This window comes from Natrix helvetica (assembly GCF_964273705.1).
Source record: "Natrix helvetica genome assembly, chromosome: 2".
NCBI lineage: Eukaryota > Metazoa > Chordata > Lepidosauria > Squamata > Natricidae > Natrix > Natrix helvetica.
The window spans coordinates 265,894,788-265,912,631 of record NC_138552.1 but is presented as its reverse complement, the minus strand read 5'-3'; the positions used below and the strand labels follow the sequence as shown (position 1 = coordinate 265,912,631).

Genomic DNA, 17,844 nt, shown 5'->3' with positions numbered 1-17,844 from the left:
ACATGAGAAAACTTCTGCTGAATCAGAGTGAAAGTGCAGCATCTCCTCATCACTGATGAGATGCATATACTGCATCAGAACATGAAGATTCATTTAGTCTTCATAAGTGCTCCACTTTAAGCTCATATTTGTAGCCATAAACCTCTTGCAACAGGGAGTTCCACAGGTTAATATTGCCCTGCATGAAAATATATCATTAGTCTTTATAAATCTTTCTGAACATCTGTCAACAAGGAAGAAACAATTTATGGGAAATGGCAACTGAAAAACTGTACAAGTTTCTGCTTGCCCACATTTAAAGCATAGATAAATTATTTGTTCCTGCATTTAAATAACTAGTAAAACAATAAAATGGAACAAACACATGAACCTGATTTCAATTTGAAGCTGGATTTGAGCACATAAAATGTGTGCATATAAGTTTACAGTTTTTGAACATGAACTTGCACAATTGTTTCCAGTATTGTGCACTAGAATAGTAACTAGAAATCTATCTCCAGATAGGCCACAGTGCAATCACACCCAACAAAGATTATATTATATAATCTTGGTTCATAGCTAAACTTTTTACATTTTTCCAGAAGCAATTATGACCCACTAGCCTACTTGTGGGTACAAATTAAGCAAAAGTTATACTCAACAAAGAAGCTTTTTGTCTCATCCTTAACTCAATACGTGACATGTTCACTTTTGAGGAATAAACGGAAAATGGTAACTAAAATCACATAAAAAGTCCAAAACATTACAGGTAGTCCTCAATTTACCACCCCAAGTGAGCCCAAAATCTCTGTTGCTAAATGGGACAATTATTAAGTGAATTTTGCCCCATTATATGACCTTTCTTGCCACAGTTGTTAAGTGACCACCCCGCTGGTAGCACCTCCAGGGTTACAGGAGAAGACGGCCAACGGTTTTGAAGGCGGAAGAGGGCTTTACACCCCAATGGCAGATAAAACGGCAGAACCATCTTTTAGGAGAAGGGAAAACTCTGATTACAAACCTCCACTGCCTTGTGGCTATATCCACTACTGGAAAAGGCTTCAGGAGTCAACCTCAAGGCAAAATCCAGAGCCGGAGTCCCGGAAGCAGTACGTGACTGTGTACAACCATGTTCTGATAACCCCTGCAATGCAGCTGGAACCAATCATATCGGTCTGCTGTTCCATTGGACAATTTCAGCGACGTGGAAAGGGAGGATCTGCTGCTTGGGTAACAGTCTATCCTCCATATTAATCCACCCAGGCCTCGTGCTCTAGAGAGGACACTCCAGCTTTACCTCTTTCCAGAGCACTATACCATAGTCTTTTGAGACTGATGGATCCAAACAATGTTAAGTGAATCACTGCAGTTGTTAAGTTAGTAACATGGTTGTTAAGGGAATCTGGCCTCCCCGTTCACTTTACTTGTAAGAAGGTTGCAAAAGAGGATCCCATGACCCTGAGAGGCAGCAATGGTCATAAATGAGTCCGTTGCCAAGCGTCTGAATTTTTATCACGTGACCATGGGAATGCTGCAATGATTTTAACTGGGGAAAAATGGTCGTATGTTACTTTTTTCAGTGCCATTGTAACTTTGAACTGTCTCTAAACAAACTGTTGTAAGTCGAGGACTACCTGTACTGCATACTGCTTGTAAGAAACTGTTATGCTCATCTTTTTATCCAAAGTGGGCAATCCAAATTCCTAAAGTTGTATGTGATCGCAAGTCCCTTTGCTGCAGTCCCAAGTCCCAAAGTCTACCGGAAAGTCCAGTTGCCTCTTGAAAAAGCACCTTTGGGACAACCATGACATGGATGACTGAGAATCTCCATAGACATCTGCAGTCCCAAAATGCCACTATAACCATCCGGTTGAATTTCAACACCTGGCTACCAGCAATTGAATATAGTTTCTTAGGGGACTAATACTGAAGCACCTAAAATATGTTACTATGAATCCTTGAGTAGGCCAAATATTAGTATCAATCAAAACTCTCAAACTCGCATACAGAAAGGAGGAAGGTTTATTTTATTTATATTTCTGGCACGTCCCTACCTGCTGTATCTTTGTCTATCCACTATATCTCTTGATTCTCTCCTTCTCTATAGAACAGTGGTGTCCAAACTTGGGAACTTTAAGACTTGTGGACTTCAACTCCCAGCTGGGGAATTCTGGGAGTTGAAGTCCACAAGTCTTAAAGTTCCCAAGTTTGGACACCCCTGCTATAGAATAACAAAGTTGGAAGAGACCTTGGAGGTCTTTTAGTCCAACCCCCTGCTCAGGCAGGAAACCCTATACCGTTTCAGACAGATGGTTGTCCAATGTCTTCTTAATAATAATAATAATAATAATAATAAATATTTATTTCTTAGCCGCACCCTCTCCCGAAGGACTCGGGGCGGCGTACAACAAAACATAGGAAATAAATATTTAAAATAGTTAAAAACTTTGGACCACCTATGTTTGCCTTAACTTTTCTACTTCTGGCTCAGCATACCTACTTTGTTTTGATTTAGCTAGACCATACCACTTGCCATGTTCTCCGGATGAGCAAGATCGGTTCTGAATAAGGGATCTACAACAACTTGCCACAAGACAACTCCCTGCAGGACAACAATACTGAATTAAGCGTTTCATTCAGTTATCTTTATTATTGGTGACCACATTTTCATTGAAATTATTGTTAATGCTTGTATTCTGGATTGACTTTCTCTATTTTATTATTACTGGCCACGGTTCTCTTGAAATTCATTTAACTTTTGTTTTTGTTGAATTGTCCCACAGTGAGTTGTCCGATGGCTAGCTGGCTGTGGCAAGTTGTGCTATTCCAAAAGCTAAGACAGAATGCAGTACTACCCCAGGGGGAAAACACTGGTGCACTGGAGAACTGAGTAGTCTTGTCATATCACCAGTCTTGGGTACTCCAAACCGACCTTCTTTTTAAAAACATTTAATGGTGATTGTTTTCCCATGTTGAAGTAAAAGCAATGTTGGTTTGATCTCTTTTTGTACACAGAATTAATTCATGCAGAAGGGGAAGAAATATTTTCCTTACATCAGAAAGGAAAAGGACTTGACTCCTCCAGCAGTCAGTAGCTCTGCTTCTTCAAACCCAATTCCTTTGGAAAGTATGCTGACAAAATTCCTCCCCTTACTATCTCTGTATCCACAAGACCCAAAACAGCACAAGTACATTCATACATACACTCTCTTGCTTTATTTCACTCCATGTGATTGACCATGATGCTCTCTTAACTCTGCCATAACTTCCTCCTCCTACTTCTGTCTTAAACTGGGAAACCTTCACAGTGGTGCTGAATATCCAAATAACTTTTGGTCTCAACAAGTAAGTGTCAATAAACAAGAAGCATATGTCCCAATTAGCTCACAATCCAATAAAAGTAAGCAGAATTTCCCTTGTGACCCCTTTTATCTAGACTTTGGAGCACTCGTTTATAAAATGCCTTGAGTATTTGCATGGGTTTCTTCTATCCATTTTTAAACATACTTGAATGAGTTACACATAAGATAGGCAACACATCTTCAGAGTACTCTACTATAGGATTTAAAAAAAACCCACCTCCCAGCATTATAAAAAACTAGACACTTTTTTTGAAAAGTAAAAGTATGTTGAATCAAGAATTGTAGTCATAGTTCTGTGTTCTGTAGTTGAATATGTGTTTGTAAGCAAAAAAATCTCAGATTGCAGGCTACAAATACTTCTATTTCAACTGTATTTGGATTGATCTTCATTCACATGGTATCTTGCAAAGTTTGGAGTCATATCCCTGGAAATGGTGGAGGTAATATAAGCCAATGTATTTGGAGATTATCAATCTTGGGAAGCACTACAATTTTTATACAACACTGAGATGGTTCGATTTGATATATACTTCTTGTATTTAAAATTGGCTACAGTTCACCAATAACGAAGCTGAGATTTATGCAAATGATCCCAAATTCAATTCCTAGGATTTCATGGGAAAGCTGGGAAAAGTTTCTACTTGTATCTAAAACATTTTTTCAGTCAATGTATAAATATACAAAGCCATCTTTACCTTAGAGGAGCAGGACACAAAACTGCAAAAAACTGTATTTGGTTATTTGAAACAGTTGCTGGTGACCAAAACATGTCCTTGGGATTGAAGCAAAATGATAAAACCATAGGGATAGAAGGGAAACTACAGCCCATCAAATTCAACAGGACCATCATGGGCCAAGGTTGACATCCTGTCTCTCAGCTGTCTCTTTCCATTACTTCATCCAAAGTCAACTGAACTCTTCCACTAAGTAGACTGATAGATGAAGTGTCAAGTTGTTTCATGTCTCAGATACACCTGAGTTACAGTATCATTCAGAGCTCATTCCTGAATCTTATTTGCTAGGATTATCTGAGATGTACAACACCTCATTCTTTGCTGCAATCTAGTAGTTGCCCAAAAAACTTTTAAAAAAAACTTTAACTAAATCAAGTAGTTGACAAAATTATGGAAAAATCACTTTGTGTAATGAGGGTTAGTTTTACAAAATAAAATGTAATTATTTTCAAATTTCTCCAGACACTGCCTGACATGTAGCCAAGATCTTTTTATTTGCATAAATTTGTCCACTCCACTCCAAATGAAATGACTTGCCAAAAGTAAGCAGCCACAATGCTTCAACTGCAGTGAGAAATATTCAGTTGGATTTAGCGCTCACAATTGCTGTGTATGCATTTGGTACCTAAATAAATTTTAGTATGACTTTATATGATGGCCTGATTCACATAGCATTATAAAAGAATAGCTGAATTTCCCATTATATATCAAAATACAAATTATTCAGCCTAATTTTAGCCTTGTATGACATGTTGTACACCCCCCCCCCCTTTTTTTTAAAGCTAGGTCTTTCCTTAGCCTCATGCAATTAACATCAGTGTCAGATAATGGGGAAAAATTCCACTACCATTCTGCTATATTTTTTGCATTTGCTGAAACAATAAATAAACTAAGGTCAGATTGGAAGGTTCCATTAGTTTGTCTCCAGCATCATTTAGGTAAGGACACTTTTGAGCAAACTTGACCCTGGGAACTAAACAGATGTGTCCAATTAATTTTTTATGGCAACAGAATATGGTTTGCCACTATTTTATTACTAGACATTTTTCAACTTCTCCATCTAGCCTATAGGTCTGGTATCATTTGGTGGTTTTCCACCCAAGAATTAATGAGGTCTTACTCTGTTTAGCTTTTGAGATCAGTCAAGGTCAGGCAGATATTGCTGCCTAGTAGGACCACTATTACATACTTTATTTTATTTTATTTTATTTTTGTTTCTTCTAATTGATTCCTTCTCAAGAATTTTACAGACCAGAGGACTGTAAAACATCTTACTATAATATCTACATCTATGTTCATTCTTATGAAGGGAAGCCAACTTGATATGGGCCATTTTACAGTGAGTTACTTCCCCCTTCCAATAAATCCTTCCAAACGTAAACATTTCACCAGTCCAACAAGCAATAATTCAGCTTCTGGCATGCTGTCTTGCTGGATTAGTCCCACCATAGCATTCAGGAATAATTCAAATGACGGCCATAACAGCAAGAGGAACAGTGTCATTTATTTATTTATTTATTTATTTATTATTTATTTATTTATTTAGAAGAATATATTAAATGACTCTCACAAAAGGTTGTTGGTGATTAAGTATTTGTTCAATAGACTTTCAACAGCTGTGTGAGGCCCCCCAAACAGATGTTGCTGCCCTAATCCTTAAGGAAATCTTTGACATATTCCAATTTTAAATACAAATCCTCATTACAGAGAGAAAGATTTGGCAAAGCCCTTTCTTTGGTAGATCCCACTTGGCTTGAAAGAACATTTAGAGCTTCAGAAATGGGCAAGGGTTAAGTGAGACCCTATCTTTCATCTGCTTTGCCCGAATAAGACCTGTACAGTTCTATTTCTCAAGTACAATTAGTTCCTTCTTTCCATTCCCACTTTTTCCAATGATTTGGCATCTTCCAGTATGCAGGAGATGTTTATTTAGTGACAAAGTGAGTATAAGAACCCCCCCACCCTACCCCTAGAAAATACCCATCTAATTCCCATCTCAATACAGAGCTGCCAAAAGAGATGGGTAAATTGCCAGGCACACATGCATTTTCCTCCAACAGCTGCCTCAGCTTATATGGTTGATATTTCGATGCATAAGGGAAGGAGGGAGAAAAATGATTTTTCCATCTTTCATGGTACAGGCAAAACTGAAATCTCTTGTTACAACCTTGCCCTGCTTGCATACATCATGTTCTGTGCTAGAACATGCACGAGGGAGAGGGAGGAGGGAGAAAGAGAGAGGCGGGGTGGGGGGAAGAGGAGACCGCCTGCCATAAAGCAGTGCAAATGACATTTTGAAAAAGCAAGAAATTTATTCTGTTGCAGTGTATGACTTCACCGGCGTATTTCCCAGGTTGCAGTTTCATACAAGCTACCCACACATGCTTAGGCGGGTGTTTTCCTCCCCTTATTCTCCCCCTCCCTGATCTTTCCTGTGTATCTCAATTTTTTCCTTGACTGTTTTTCCCCACCAGCATCAAGCCGGTATTTCACTCCCCCCCCCCCCCCCGCCTGCAGCCACTCAAATAGGTTGCCTCCATTTTAAATTGGTTCAAAACAAATTCCTCAGGAACTGCTTTAACCCTTCCAACTCATTTGAACATCATCTTTCATCAAAGCCTTTGCCCCCTCTCCAACTTCAGAGGAAGGAAACTGGCCCAGCCCGTCTGCAATTTAACCCCACCTCGCCTGTTTTACCCACACGACTTCACTGAAAAGGGTCTTAATTAAGTGAACGTATCTCTTCACACTCCATTTAATTTCTCCTCCCCCCCACTCCCATCATATTGCAAAGATCCAGTTTATTCCAGTTGCTAATCTCCATATATAAACATACCTATTCATACATGTACAAGGGCACGTGCACACTGTACAAACACACACACACACACACATTTCCATCTTCAAAAGGAGATTTCAAATCCTTTCCTTTCTCAAACTTTATTGTATCCTGTTTGATTAGCTTACATAAGCCAATCCACTCTTTTGGATTGATGCCATCCCCAAGGCATCTTATGTACTTCGATGGCTTCACAACAACTTAAGTAAAATACTCGTTCATTTTGGTATCCTGCTGTGAACCCTTTTTGCAAAAACGTTCTGGATCGGTCTGTGCACATGTGTGCATGCTTACGGCTGCACATACATGCAGATCAAGCAGGCTCTGAGGCAGCTAAAGGCTCCCCCAACTGCCTTGTTTCTGCAAAGGCTTCCTCTCTTAGCAAAGGTCTCTCCAGGACACCTTCTGCATCTTTTCCCATAGTTCCTCTCTTGAAAAGAGAAACCAGAGTTATTCTAGAGCTCCCCCTCTGCCAGGCACAGGGATCGACCTTTTTTTTTTCCAATATTCTACCTTCAGGAAGCCTGGGTGGGAGGAGGGAGTCTAGTGTCATATTCACAATACATTTAATCAATTTGTCAACCATCACCTGATATACAAACATACATACATACATGCATGCATACATACATACATACATACATACATACATACATACATACATACAGAAAACGATGCATAAATCTTGTGTATTTGACACAACCCTAAGCTGTTCTTTTTGCCAGTCCTACGTATATGCCTAGCAGATGAAAAGACATTCTTCTGTCATTAAACCATACAGCTTTGGGAAAAGAAGTTCATCAGTGGCTCTACATCACTATCCATTTTATGCTTATGGAAGTAATTGCTTTTCACTTTCAACTCGGTCTTATATTAGGTTAGAAAATTAATCTAGCCACCTCAGGTTTTATGGATCCTTTTAAGGAAGACTGTCCCTACCACCATTCCACTTATTGCTCTTCGTTTTTATTTTTAGAAGTGCAGATACACTTCTACCCCCCCCCCTTTCTATCCCCGTCTTCCAGTACTGGGGCCTAGAATTGTCTTCTACAGTGAAAAATCCTTTGCATCCTTAACTACTGTGCTCATTTATTCAGCAAATCAAATTGTGTTTAATGGGACTTATTCTCAAGGAAGGAACTTTGCATTCTCATCTCTAGTGCTTGGAAGAGCAGGAAAGAGAGAACTTGCTTTTCTCCAACATACTCTAGGACAATTGATTGTCAACAGCTCAATCTAATGTGTTAACTTCTCCTTTATAATGCTTTCCATGTGTGTTGGGATTGCAACTCCTGGGCATCATGGCAGTTCCATTCCTAACATATCTGGAGGACACCAATTTGCAGAATATTACATCACTAGGTCTCAGTCTTATCTCAGTTTACATCATCATTGGGACATCCAAGCCTACAATAAGATCTGGTCCCAAATGCACATTTCTATTAAACGTGATCCAGAATGAAAGATTATTGTTCTAGGAGATGTAGTCATAGGATAACTACATTGATCATCTAAGGAAGAGATGTAGGTTCTTCTTCTTTTTTCTCAATTGTAAAGGATTTAAGATTATATTCACTTAATGCATTTTTTCTATGTTATCTTGTCATGCCAGAGTCTGAAGAACATTCAGGTTTTCTACCTCAGATTCATTTTAGCAGAACAAATCCAACAAACAAGGTAATTTTAGAATGTAGTAGGGGGAAACCAAAACAACTGGAGATACCAGGCTGGAGAAATTCGAAGGGGAGTCCAGGACATCTGGAAGGTACCAGATGAAATAAATCTATTTTAGATTATAACCAATCTTTTCTGATTAAAGTGTAATCCTTGGCCAAATATCTCACTGTTGTGATTTTTTTTTTTGGCCATGCTTTGAGCATCTCAGTTATTCCAGATTGAAATTTCTCTCCTCCATTATAATGTAAGGACATTCTGCACACAGGTTTTCTTTGAGGGGATGACTTCAGGTTTTTCACAGGGATGAAAAATATTTTAGGACCGAAAATATTGTGCAAGAGCATAATACTGTTTCTTCAGTTGGGAAATATCCCAATTGCAGTGGTTCATTCTAAGAGGTGATCTTATTAGTTTCCTAAGAGGGTAGACAAGATCAGGATGGCCAAGAAAGCTCCCTTTTTTTCTGCAGCACCCTGTTGGCTGGTTTGTGCATATTATGTGTCTGTGGTTCCTTTACCAAAACAGGGACAATACAACTGCATTCTTGGAGGTGATTACAAGTTGTTCCTTTCCATTTGAGACTTCCCTAACCCAGACTATTTGCTTACATTATCCACCCTCCCTTTCAGAGAGAAATACACACACACACACACACACACACACACACACACATCATCATCATCATCATCATCATCATCATCCAGTAAACCCAAGTTCTCTGGGAATTATGGGGATGAAGTCCAGTAAATCCAAAGAGCTCCAGATTGCACTAAACTGTTCTATTTCTTCAGCCTGTGTACAGAAAGCATACACATGCAATGCTGCTCCCCCAACATACCAGATTTTAAGAGAAATCCTGTCTTGGCCTCAGTGGCTGGCTCTGTGCATCACGCAACTGAGCATTCCCTTACGTCACTTGGCATAAGCTTTTGAATAAGAATATGAGATTGCCTAGCTCTGCCTGAGATTTGGGAGACCGGAGGCGGCGTTCTTCTCCCCCTCCCTGGCCATTCCTGCATATGCATCTTGCTGGAGAGACCACCACACTCCTAGGAATCCTCCTCCCTCACAGGGCATCTGGAACGATTGGCCTGCCTCCCATCCCTCTCCCCCTCACTCCGCAAAATCTCTGTAGAAAAAACCAGCGCAGACTTTCCAACAACAACCCCCCTCCCGGGCAATCTAGAAAAGGGAGCATCTCCCTACCCGATAGCCACACTTACAATTCCTCCTTGCAAACTGGGGAGGGGGCCTTGCACCTTTCTAGTGTACTGACTTGAGTGTACTCAAGTCAGCCTTGGAGGTCACCCTTTCGCCGCCTGGGGCGCGACAGGGCCGTAGACCTCCGTACCCCTTTTCGTTCCTTGCAGGCAGCCTCCCCCCCCCCACCGCCCCATTTCCCGCTCTCGCTGCCTTCCTGCCCCTCCCGCCTTACCTCCAGACCTGTCCCATCTGCAGCAGGTGGATAACAGTCTGCCAGATCCAGACGGAAAGCCTGCAGAGGCGCTGTGCGCCGGGAGGGGCGGCGTGATGTCCCGGGCCAGCCCGACGGCCCGCTCCGACCGAGCCCATCATGGGAGGGCCGCGGCTGGTGAGGCCCTGCACGGCTCCCAGGCCTCCGCCAGTGTAGTCTTGCACGAACCATCGGAAGCTGAGGATCTGCACCAGGACCGAAGGCAGGAGGACGAAGGCCAGCGTCAGGCCGCACCACAGGTAGTCCCGCCGGCCGTAGTGGTCCAGGGCCAGCCAGAGGTCGGTGCCCACATCGCCCAACAGCACCAGCAGCGCCAGCACGATCCACAGACAGTCCAGCCACGGCCGCTCCACCGCCAGCGCCACGACCGCCGCCGAGGGCGAGGACGGCTGCCCGTCGGCCGGGTCCAGCGGGTCCGTGCCGCCTCCCCGGACCCCCGAGGCCGACCCCCCGGCCCGGCCCAGCAGGCTCCGCAGGCAGGCGCTCCGGCAGCCCCAATAGCACGATGACGTGTTGCAGCAATGGCAGATGTGCATGGAGCTGCTGCCCCCGGCCTCGTCCCCCGCGCCGCCGCAGCCGCCCGGGCCGGCCACGGCTGCGGCGGCGTGGTGCGGATGATGGTGCGGGAAGTCGTCCAGGTTGTGCAGCTGCGAGAAGCCGCTGCCGTCCGACTTGGCCGCCATCACCTCCGCCGCCTGCCGCCGCCGCCGCCGCCACCACCAGGCTCCCCCCTTGCTGCCCGGCCCGGCAGCCCGCTTCCCGCCCGCCCGCTTCCCGCCGCCCTCCCGTCCGTCCTCCCTTCCTTCTTGCCTGCCCTCCTCCCGCCCGCCCTCCTCCCGCCCTCCACCCGGGCCCCTCCGGCCGCAGGGCTCGGGATGCCCTCCCCACCACCCACCGCCTCCTCCTCCTCCTCCTTTCCCCTCCGCTTCCGGGAGAGGAGGGAGGCGCTAAAGACCAACCGGGGGCCCCATTCCCTCCTCCTCCTTCCAGACCCGCAAGCAGCAGCAGCCGCCGCCGCCGCCGCACAGGAAGGATGGGGCTGGGGGACCCCTAGTGCCAGCGCCGGGAAAGAGCCAGCGCTGCACTGAGGGGGAAGGAGAAGGAGACCACCCCGCACGTCCGCCCACGCCACCGCGGCTGGCATTGAGGGAGGAGGGGGGACACCCTCGCCTGGCTGGCTGGCTGGCTTGGACCGGATCGGCCCGGTCTCCCCCTGCCAAGGTCCAGCATCCCCAGCTCACCCCCCGCCCCACTTCTCGAACACCCTCTCCAGCTTACACAGGCGCTAGTTCAGCTCGGAATCTACCGAACCGGAGGCATAGCCTCTATTGCCTGGCTTCCACCTCCATTCCACCTGCACATAGCCCCGCGTCCGCTTTTTAGCCTCCATCCGCCATCCTTAGTCTCAGCACAGAGCCCCCTCCCTGAGATGTCCCCATTGCTTCCCTTGGAGGTGATGCGCCTGGGCGACTTTCACGCCTGTGAGCTATGTCACACCTCCGCCTGCCCGCCCTTGTCTTGCCGGACTCGCAGCCTACGACGTTAGTGGGCAAAAATTGCACTGACTCCTTATCATACTAGCCTCTCAGGGCTCAGCTCTTCTGCAGCAAGAGTAGCAAGCCCCTGGATTATTATTCCTACTCCTACTCCTCCCCCCTCCTCCCCCCACCCTGTCTCTCTCCACATAAACACACACACACACACACACTATGCCAGTTGCAAATTATCACCCCAATTTAAAACTGCTTGGGTGAGATACAAATCCCAAGTGTTTATTAAAACATTCCTACAATTCTGCATTTGCATTCTTAGATCACTTTCATAGAATGCTACCAGATTTCTATTCCTTCTACTCCAAAAGTGCAGCCAGTTTTCCTCTACAACAGATAGATGTGTTTATTACTTCCCTGGAACTGCCCAATCTAGGGCTTTTTTAAGTTATTACCACCCATACTAGGTTCCACTATTCCTGCTCATTATTCAAGTCTGATGACCTCCCCTTAGAATGAATCTAACATCTTGAATTATTGGGGGTGGATAGGGACAGTTGTGACCCTTGAGCTGGAATCGTAGTGTTTCCAAAGTGTTTATTAAAATGAGGTGCTTTGTGTCGTGCAAACACAAAATGCCAGCCCTGCCTAAGGCACACAAAGTGCTCAAGGAGGTTGGGAGAGTGGAGAAAAAAAGAAAAAGGAAGATGTGTCAGATCAATTAGAAAATGCTAGCGTGAAGAGGGCAAGCACTTATCAGGAGTTTCACTGCAGCAGTAAGGAGCTCAAAAGCTACCAGGAGAGAGACTGACCAGGTGGAAAGGCAGGGCAGACCAAGTTGAGAAATGGAGGATGCAACTCAGGGTTTAAAAGGGATCAAGGTCCTAAGCGAAGCCCCAAGAGGTCCATCTATAGAGAGAAGAGTGGAAAGATAAGTGAAAAGAAGAGAAAGATTCTCCTTTGCACAAACTACTTGGGGTTTCCCAAAGACACCTTCTTTCTCAGTCTCATTCACCAATGAATTTTGCTTTCTCTCAAAAAAAAATATTCCCCACCTAATCCATGGGCATAGTTTGCTTCTCTGGCTGCTTTGCTTTCTTGCATTCTTTAAAGGTAAAGGTTCCCCTCACAAATACGCGCTTGTCGTTTCTGACTCTAGGGAGCAGTGCTCATCTCTGTTTCAAAGCCAAAGAGCCAGCACTGTCCGAAGACGTCTCCATGGTCATGTGTCCGGCATGACTAAATGCTAAAGGCGCATGGAATGCTGTTACTTTCCCACCAAAGTTGTCCCTATTTTTCTACTTGTATTTTTACATGCTTTTGAACCTACATGCTAGGTTGGCAGAAGCTGGTACAAGTAACAGGAACTCACTCTATTACATGGCACTAGGGATTCGAACGCTGAACTGCCGACCTTCTGATCGACAAGCTTAGCATCTTAGCCATTGAGTCACCGTGTCCCATAGAGCTACCATGTCCCATTTGCATTCCTTATCTTGCCCCAATACCATCCATCAACAATTGTGGTAAAGGTACACATAGTCAATATTGTGTAAACTATGCTTCTTTCTTTGTCCCAGCCACACTTTGGCCTTCTGGAAGGATCTCCCCACTTTCTGTTTATGCAACTCATATGTTGACTGCTATAGTCACAAAGAAGCACCAGTGGCATCCATAAATCAACAGTGACTCTGATGAAAAGCAACTTGCAACTGCTGGCTGCAATAGAATGACCTGTTGCTGCATTTTCTGCCTTAGTTTCAGCTTTATGCCACTTGCCTGGCTCAGCCTGCAATTATTTTGACCTCTGTCCATGGTGCTGAAGTCTAGTCTGCCATTTCCGGGATCCTAGCCTGAATTGCTGCTGCTTTATACATACTAGAACACCCATTTCTCGCATGTCCTGCACTCCTCTTTGAGTCATCCAAACTAGATATGACTGGCTGATTAACTAGAAACCAATTCCAAGTAAGAATCTGCAACATTTGTAAGAACATACGGATATAAATTATGTGTGAAGTTAATTTGTTTTCCCCTCCTATTTTAGAAAAAGCTGCTCAAAAGCAAATAGTGAGGAAATGTGCAATAGGGATAGATATCTTAACTATTCCTCCCTGAATTAGTTCTCATTCAAAAATTGCCTGTCCGAGCAATTTTCCCTAGAAAGTACCATTTCACAGATTTGAAAACCCAATTATAGCAGAAAATATTTGGGTGGTTCCATAGAGAAGTAGGAAAGTTGCCTGTTGCCAACAGTACCAGCAGTTGGCTAGACTGTTACATGAGATTACCAATCTGTCTACCTGAGTTTGTTAAATATGGTAATTCTTCCAAGAGAAAAAGGCAAGTAGTTATACTATCACCATCTGTTTTTAAATAGGAAGTTGCTCACTAACCTGGAATATGGATAGGATAGAAGACAATACTCCCCTTTTTAGAATAAGCATGGTTATGTGAACAGGTATGGGTAGTAATTCAGTCACATATATATTCTTCAGAACCGTATCAAACCTAATTGCTTTTGACTCCCTACAGTGGCAATCTCACAGCTGCCAGAGGTAAGTTGAAAAGTTCAGAGTGAGTTGAGAAGTTCACTTGTCCTGTACTGATGAATTAATGTAGCAAGGGCTGGCTGATACCTACCTGACCAGTAGAGATCCTTTGATAAAGAATCTAACAATTCACCAGCCCACTTTGGAGATTAGAGTGACACAAACCAAGAAGCCAAGATTGCCTTGGTTCTCTGACATCTGGTGTGGACCTTGGATGTTACCCAAGGTCCACACCAGATGTCAGGGAACCAAGACAATCTGATGACAAGTGGTTACTAGAACAAACATACATGGATGAGAGAAGGAAACCCAAGTGATAGAATGCTACTACAACTGTAAACCTAATAACAGAGGAATATGAAACAAATGAGGGAACTATGGATAGACAGAAGACTTTTGCATTCACACTAACTGAGGAGCAGGTAAATTACCCAATGTTTAAACCTAGTGAAGAGGAAGCTGCTCTCACAGCTTAGATCGACCAACTTCACATTGCATCCTAGTCTCAAGAAGACCCAGAAGAACAATTAGATATACACCCAACACCTGAAGCTGTAATGTCACTGCCACCTCCTCTATTACAGAACACAGCAACTGAGTTGAGATATAAGATCATGGATAAGCTAGCTACAATCACCCCTCAAGACAGGTTACTAAGGCACACTGAAGAAGGACATCAATCAGCATTCTAGAAGATGCCGATAGAGCCCTCACAACAATTCCTACTACTACCATAACCAATGAACTGGTGTAGGCTATGATAACTACCATATAATCTTGGAAATACTTGGCTACAAATCAAGAACAGCAATGCATACTATTCTCCCCCTCCCCTCCCCTCAAAATGGGATTGAAGGCTAAAATCAAGACAATTGAGAAAGAAGTGAATTAGCTGGTAGAACAACAGAAGGGTGTTGCGATTAAGACTCAGCTCTTGGGAAAAAAAATACAAGGGCCTGACTTTATCTGAAGCCCTAGAAACTACTAAACAAAAGCTCACAGCACCAGCTACCAGCCTAAGGACATACACAAAATGGCACTGAGCTGATATTTCATGACAAAAAGGTCCTGAAATGCCAACTCAATGGGAAGAACAAGATCCTCACCAGGAATATGTATGAAACATACATGGCATTGCCATTGCAAAGGCAAACTTTTTGGTATCTAAAGCTGATACCTGCGGATCATGACTTGCACCCAGTAAATTGTTTGTGCAAACAGACAAAATAATAAGAAAAAGAAAATTAGACCAAATATAAAAATATATCAAACTGAGCAAGCAGCAGTAATAAAGAGAAATAAACAATCTCTTAGATAGTTAATCTGTATTTTCCGTGCTAATTTTATCGTACTGGTTCCAATTCTTTGGGCTTTGGGGCATTGGGCCTGCATTCCTCATGAAATCTCATTTGTGAATGTACCTGCTTCACACAGGGCCTCTTCCCTTGGAAGGGACAGTGGCAGTGTTTTAAGAATCCTTAAAAGTCTCCCAGCTACTACGCAGGCTGTTCAAGATTTACAGTCCCCAGTTACAGATAGGCATCAGGCCATTCAAAATTAGAGTCTTTTTAATCCCCTACAGTGGCAATTTAAAGGGAAATCGGCAGTGTTTGGGCAAAGTGTTAAACACATCTTCCCCATCTGCTGCTTCTCCACTCTCAGTTCCTATGGATGTTAGGTTTATTCTTCAAAAACGGCCAGCAAATTAACCTTGCATTGTTCTTTTTTAAATATTTTTTTTATTTTTTATTTTCAAAACAAACACAACACATCCTTCTTTACATACTGTAGAAAGTGTATCAGTTGGTTACAAAAAAGCTTTCGTGCATCTCTTCCACAGTCAACAAACATAATTCATATTAACTCAAGTATTTTAACTCAGATATTTACACATGTTACCATCATCATACCTCCATTTTCATTTGACTATAATTGTTTAAACATCCTTCATCATAAAATATACAAATATTTAATACATAACCACATACTGGCATTTCATTTACTATTTCTAAAATCCTCCAATAACACTGAATCCTTATGTCCTATTCTAGCTAAACATCCATATTTAATAACAAAATTTTCTAATCCTCCTTTCCAAATCACTGTTTACAATTTACATCCAGTTTCCTTAAGTTGTACCCATGCCTATATATATGTTGTTATCATTATCCCTCCTTTATTTAACTATATCCTGTATCATAACATTTCCCCCCTAATAATCAAGACTTAACTGTATCTAACTTAGTTCTTTTTTTATTAACCTTTATACAGTATATAATCCAAAAGGATTTCTAATCTTCCTTTCATAGGTACCATTCAATATTCTTATCCAATTATTACTTATCATAACACTACACATTGTTTACATTATTATCATTATCAATTATTTATTTAACTATATCTATTGTCATTAAATTTCACTAAGTTTAACTAGTTTTAAATTATACTCTTCCATCTATCAACCTGTATCTTTCCAGTAGCAAAACAGTCTCATATCTTCTGCCATTTGTGGTGTCAGACCTCTAGTCATCTCCTCTTAACAACTCTTTGCTTATAAAATCTCTCATGTAATTTCGATGCCCTTCTTCTGTTTCCTTAATCAGCTTATCTTTGATTGTTGGTAGTGTTATCCATGATATTGCTAATAGAATTTCTTTCTTTAAATCCATAAATTCTTTTGTTTTTTCTTCTTCTGTATCTTGCCATCTGGGGTAGATTTTCCCTCCATTTAATTCCTCTTTCAGTATTAATTCCTCTATCCATTTTCAGAGACAAACCAATCACCATAAATTTCAGCAAATTTAATTTCTTTATATTCATTTTCCTCTTCAATTTTTAGGATTTTAACCACCACTTTTTCCACTTGATAAACATCTCCAACTTCTTCATCATATTTTGCTGTTAGATGCTCTAAGTCTTCCAACTTCTTCTCTATCCTCTCATATGTGTTTGATAATTTCTGTATTTCTGAGAATATCTTTTGCAGACTTAAAGTTTCTTTCTGCTGTTGAAATTGTGCCATTATCTCCAACTAACAAACACTGCTGCTTTAGCTTGAAAGGTTTTAACAAGATTAAGCATAGATTCACAACAACATTTTATTTTAACTTTTCTCTTGTTAAAGATATACTTCAAAGGGACATCTGTATGCTTTTCTTCTTATCACTCTCTATAAACAAGCAGTGAGACCTTGGAGTGCCAAGCCAGGATAATCAGTGAGAAAAGTAAGAGTGTTTTGTTTCCAATACACAAACCTCCAGCCTCCGAGTAGCAGTGTTATTGTTGCAATTTTCTTTGGGGGGGGGGGTTGTATCTTTTTTGTATTTCAAGTTTAAAAAACAGTCCAATTCTTGATTGAGAGAAGTAATGAAAGAGGAGAATTTTAATCCATAGAATAATTAAAAAAAATAGAAGAAAACTTATTCCATTCGTTTTAAAAGGCTTGCATAAATTCCATCCATGAAGATAGCATTTAAAAAGTAAGATAACCCACTGTCCAAAACCATTCCAAACTTAATTCTGCCACTTATTTCTTCTGTTCTCCAATTTACATTAATTTTAAGTTTTTATAGGCAGTCTCTTTTAAAAGGGTAAAAAATCACCACCAGCTGAGAACACTTTCTCTTTCCGTATCCTTTGTTTTGGAGCCGCCCCGACTTCATCAGCCTAATGGCTGGATTTTTTGTCGCCGGCTTGAGGAACTTCTCTTGGATCGATCAGGGACTTTGCGATGTCCC

At 42.2% G+C, this 17,844-nt stretch overlaps 1 protein-coding gene across 1 annotated transcript in view; it reads right to left on the bottom strand.

Moving 5' to 3' along the window:
• The window catches only part of XKR6 (XK related 6), a gene marked incomplete at both ends in the record, with an annotated part of 193,197 nt that extends 182,449 nt beyond the window's left edge, over nucleotides 1-10,748 (bottom strand). Inside the window, one exon of the mRNA XM_081943782.1 lies at nucleotides 10,027-10,748. Within this exon, the coding sequence (XP_081799908.1) occupies nucleotides 10,027-10,748 (722 nt within the window). The remainder of the gene's footprint in view (nucleotides 1-10,026) is intronic.
• Between the last annotated feature and the right edge of the window lie 7,096 nt (nucleotides 10,749-17,844).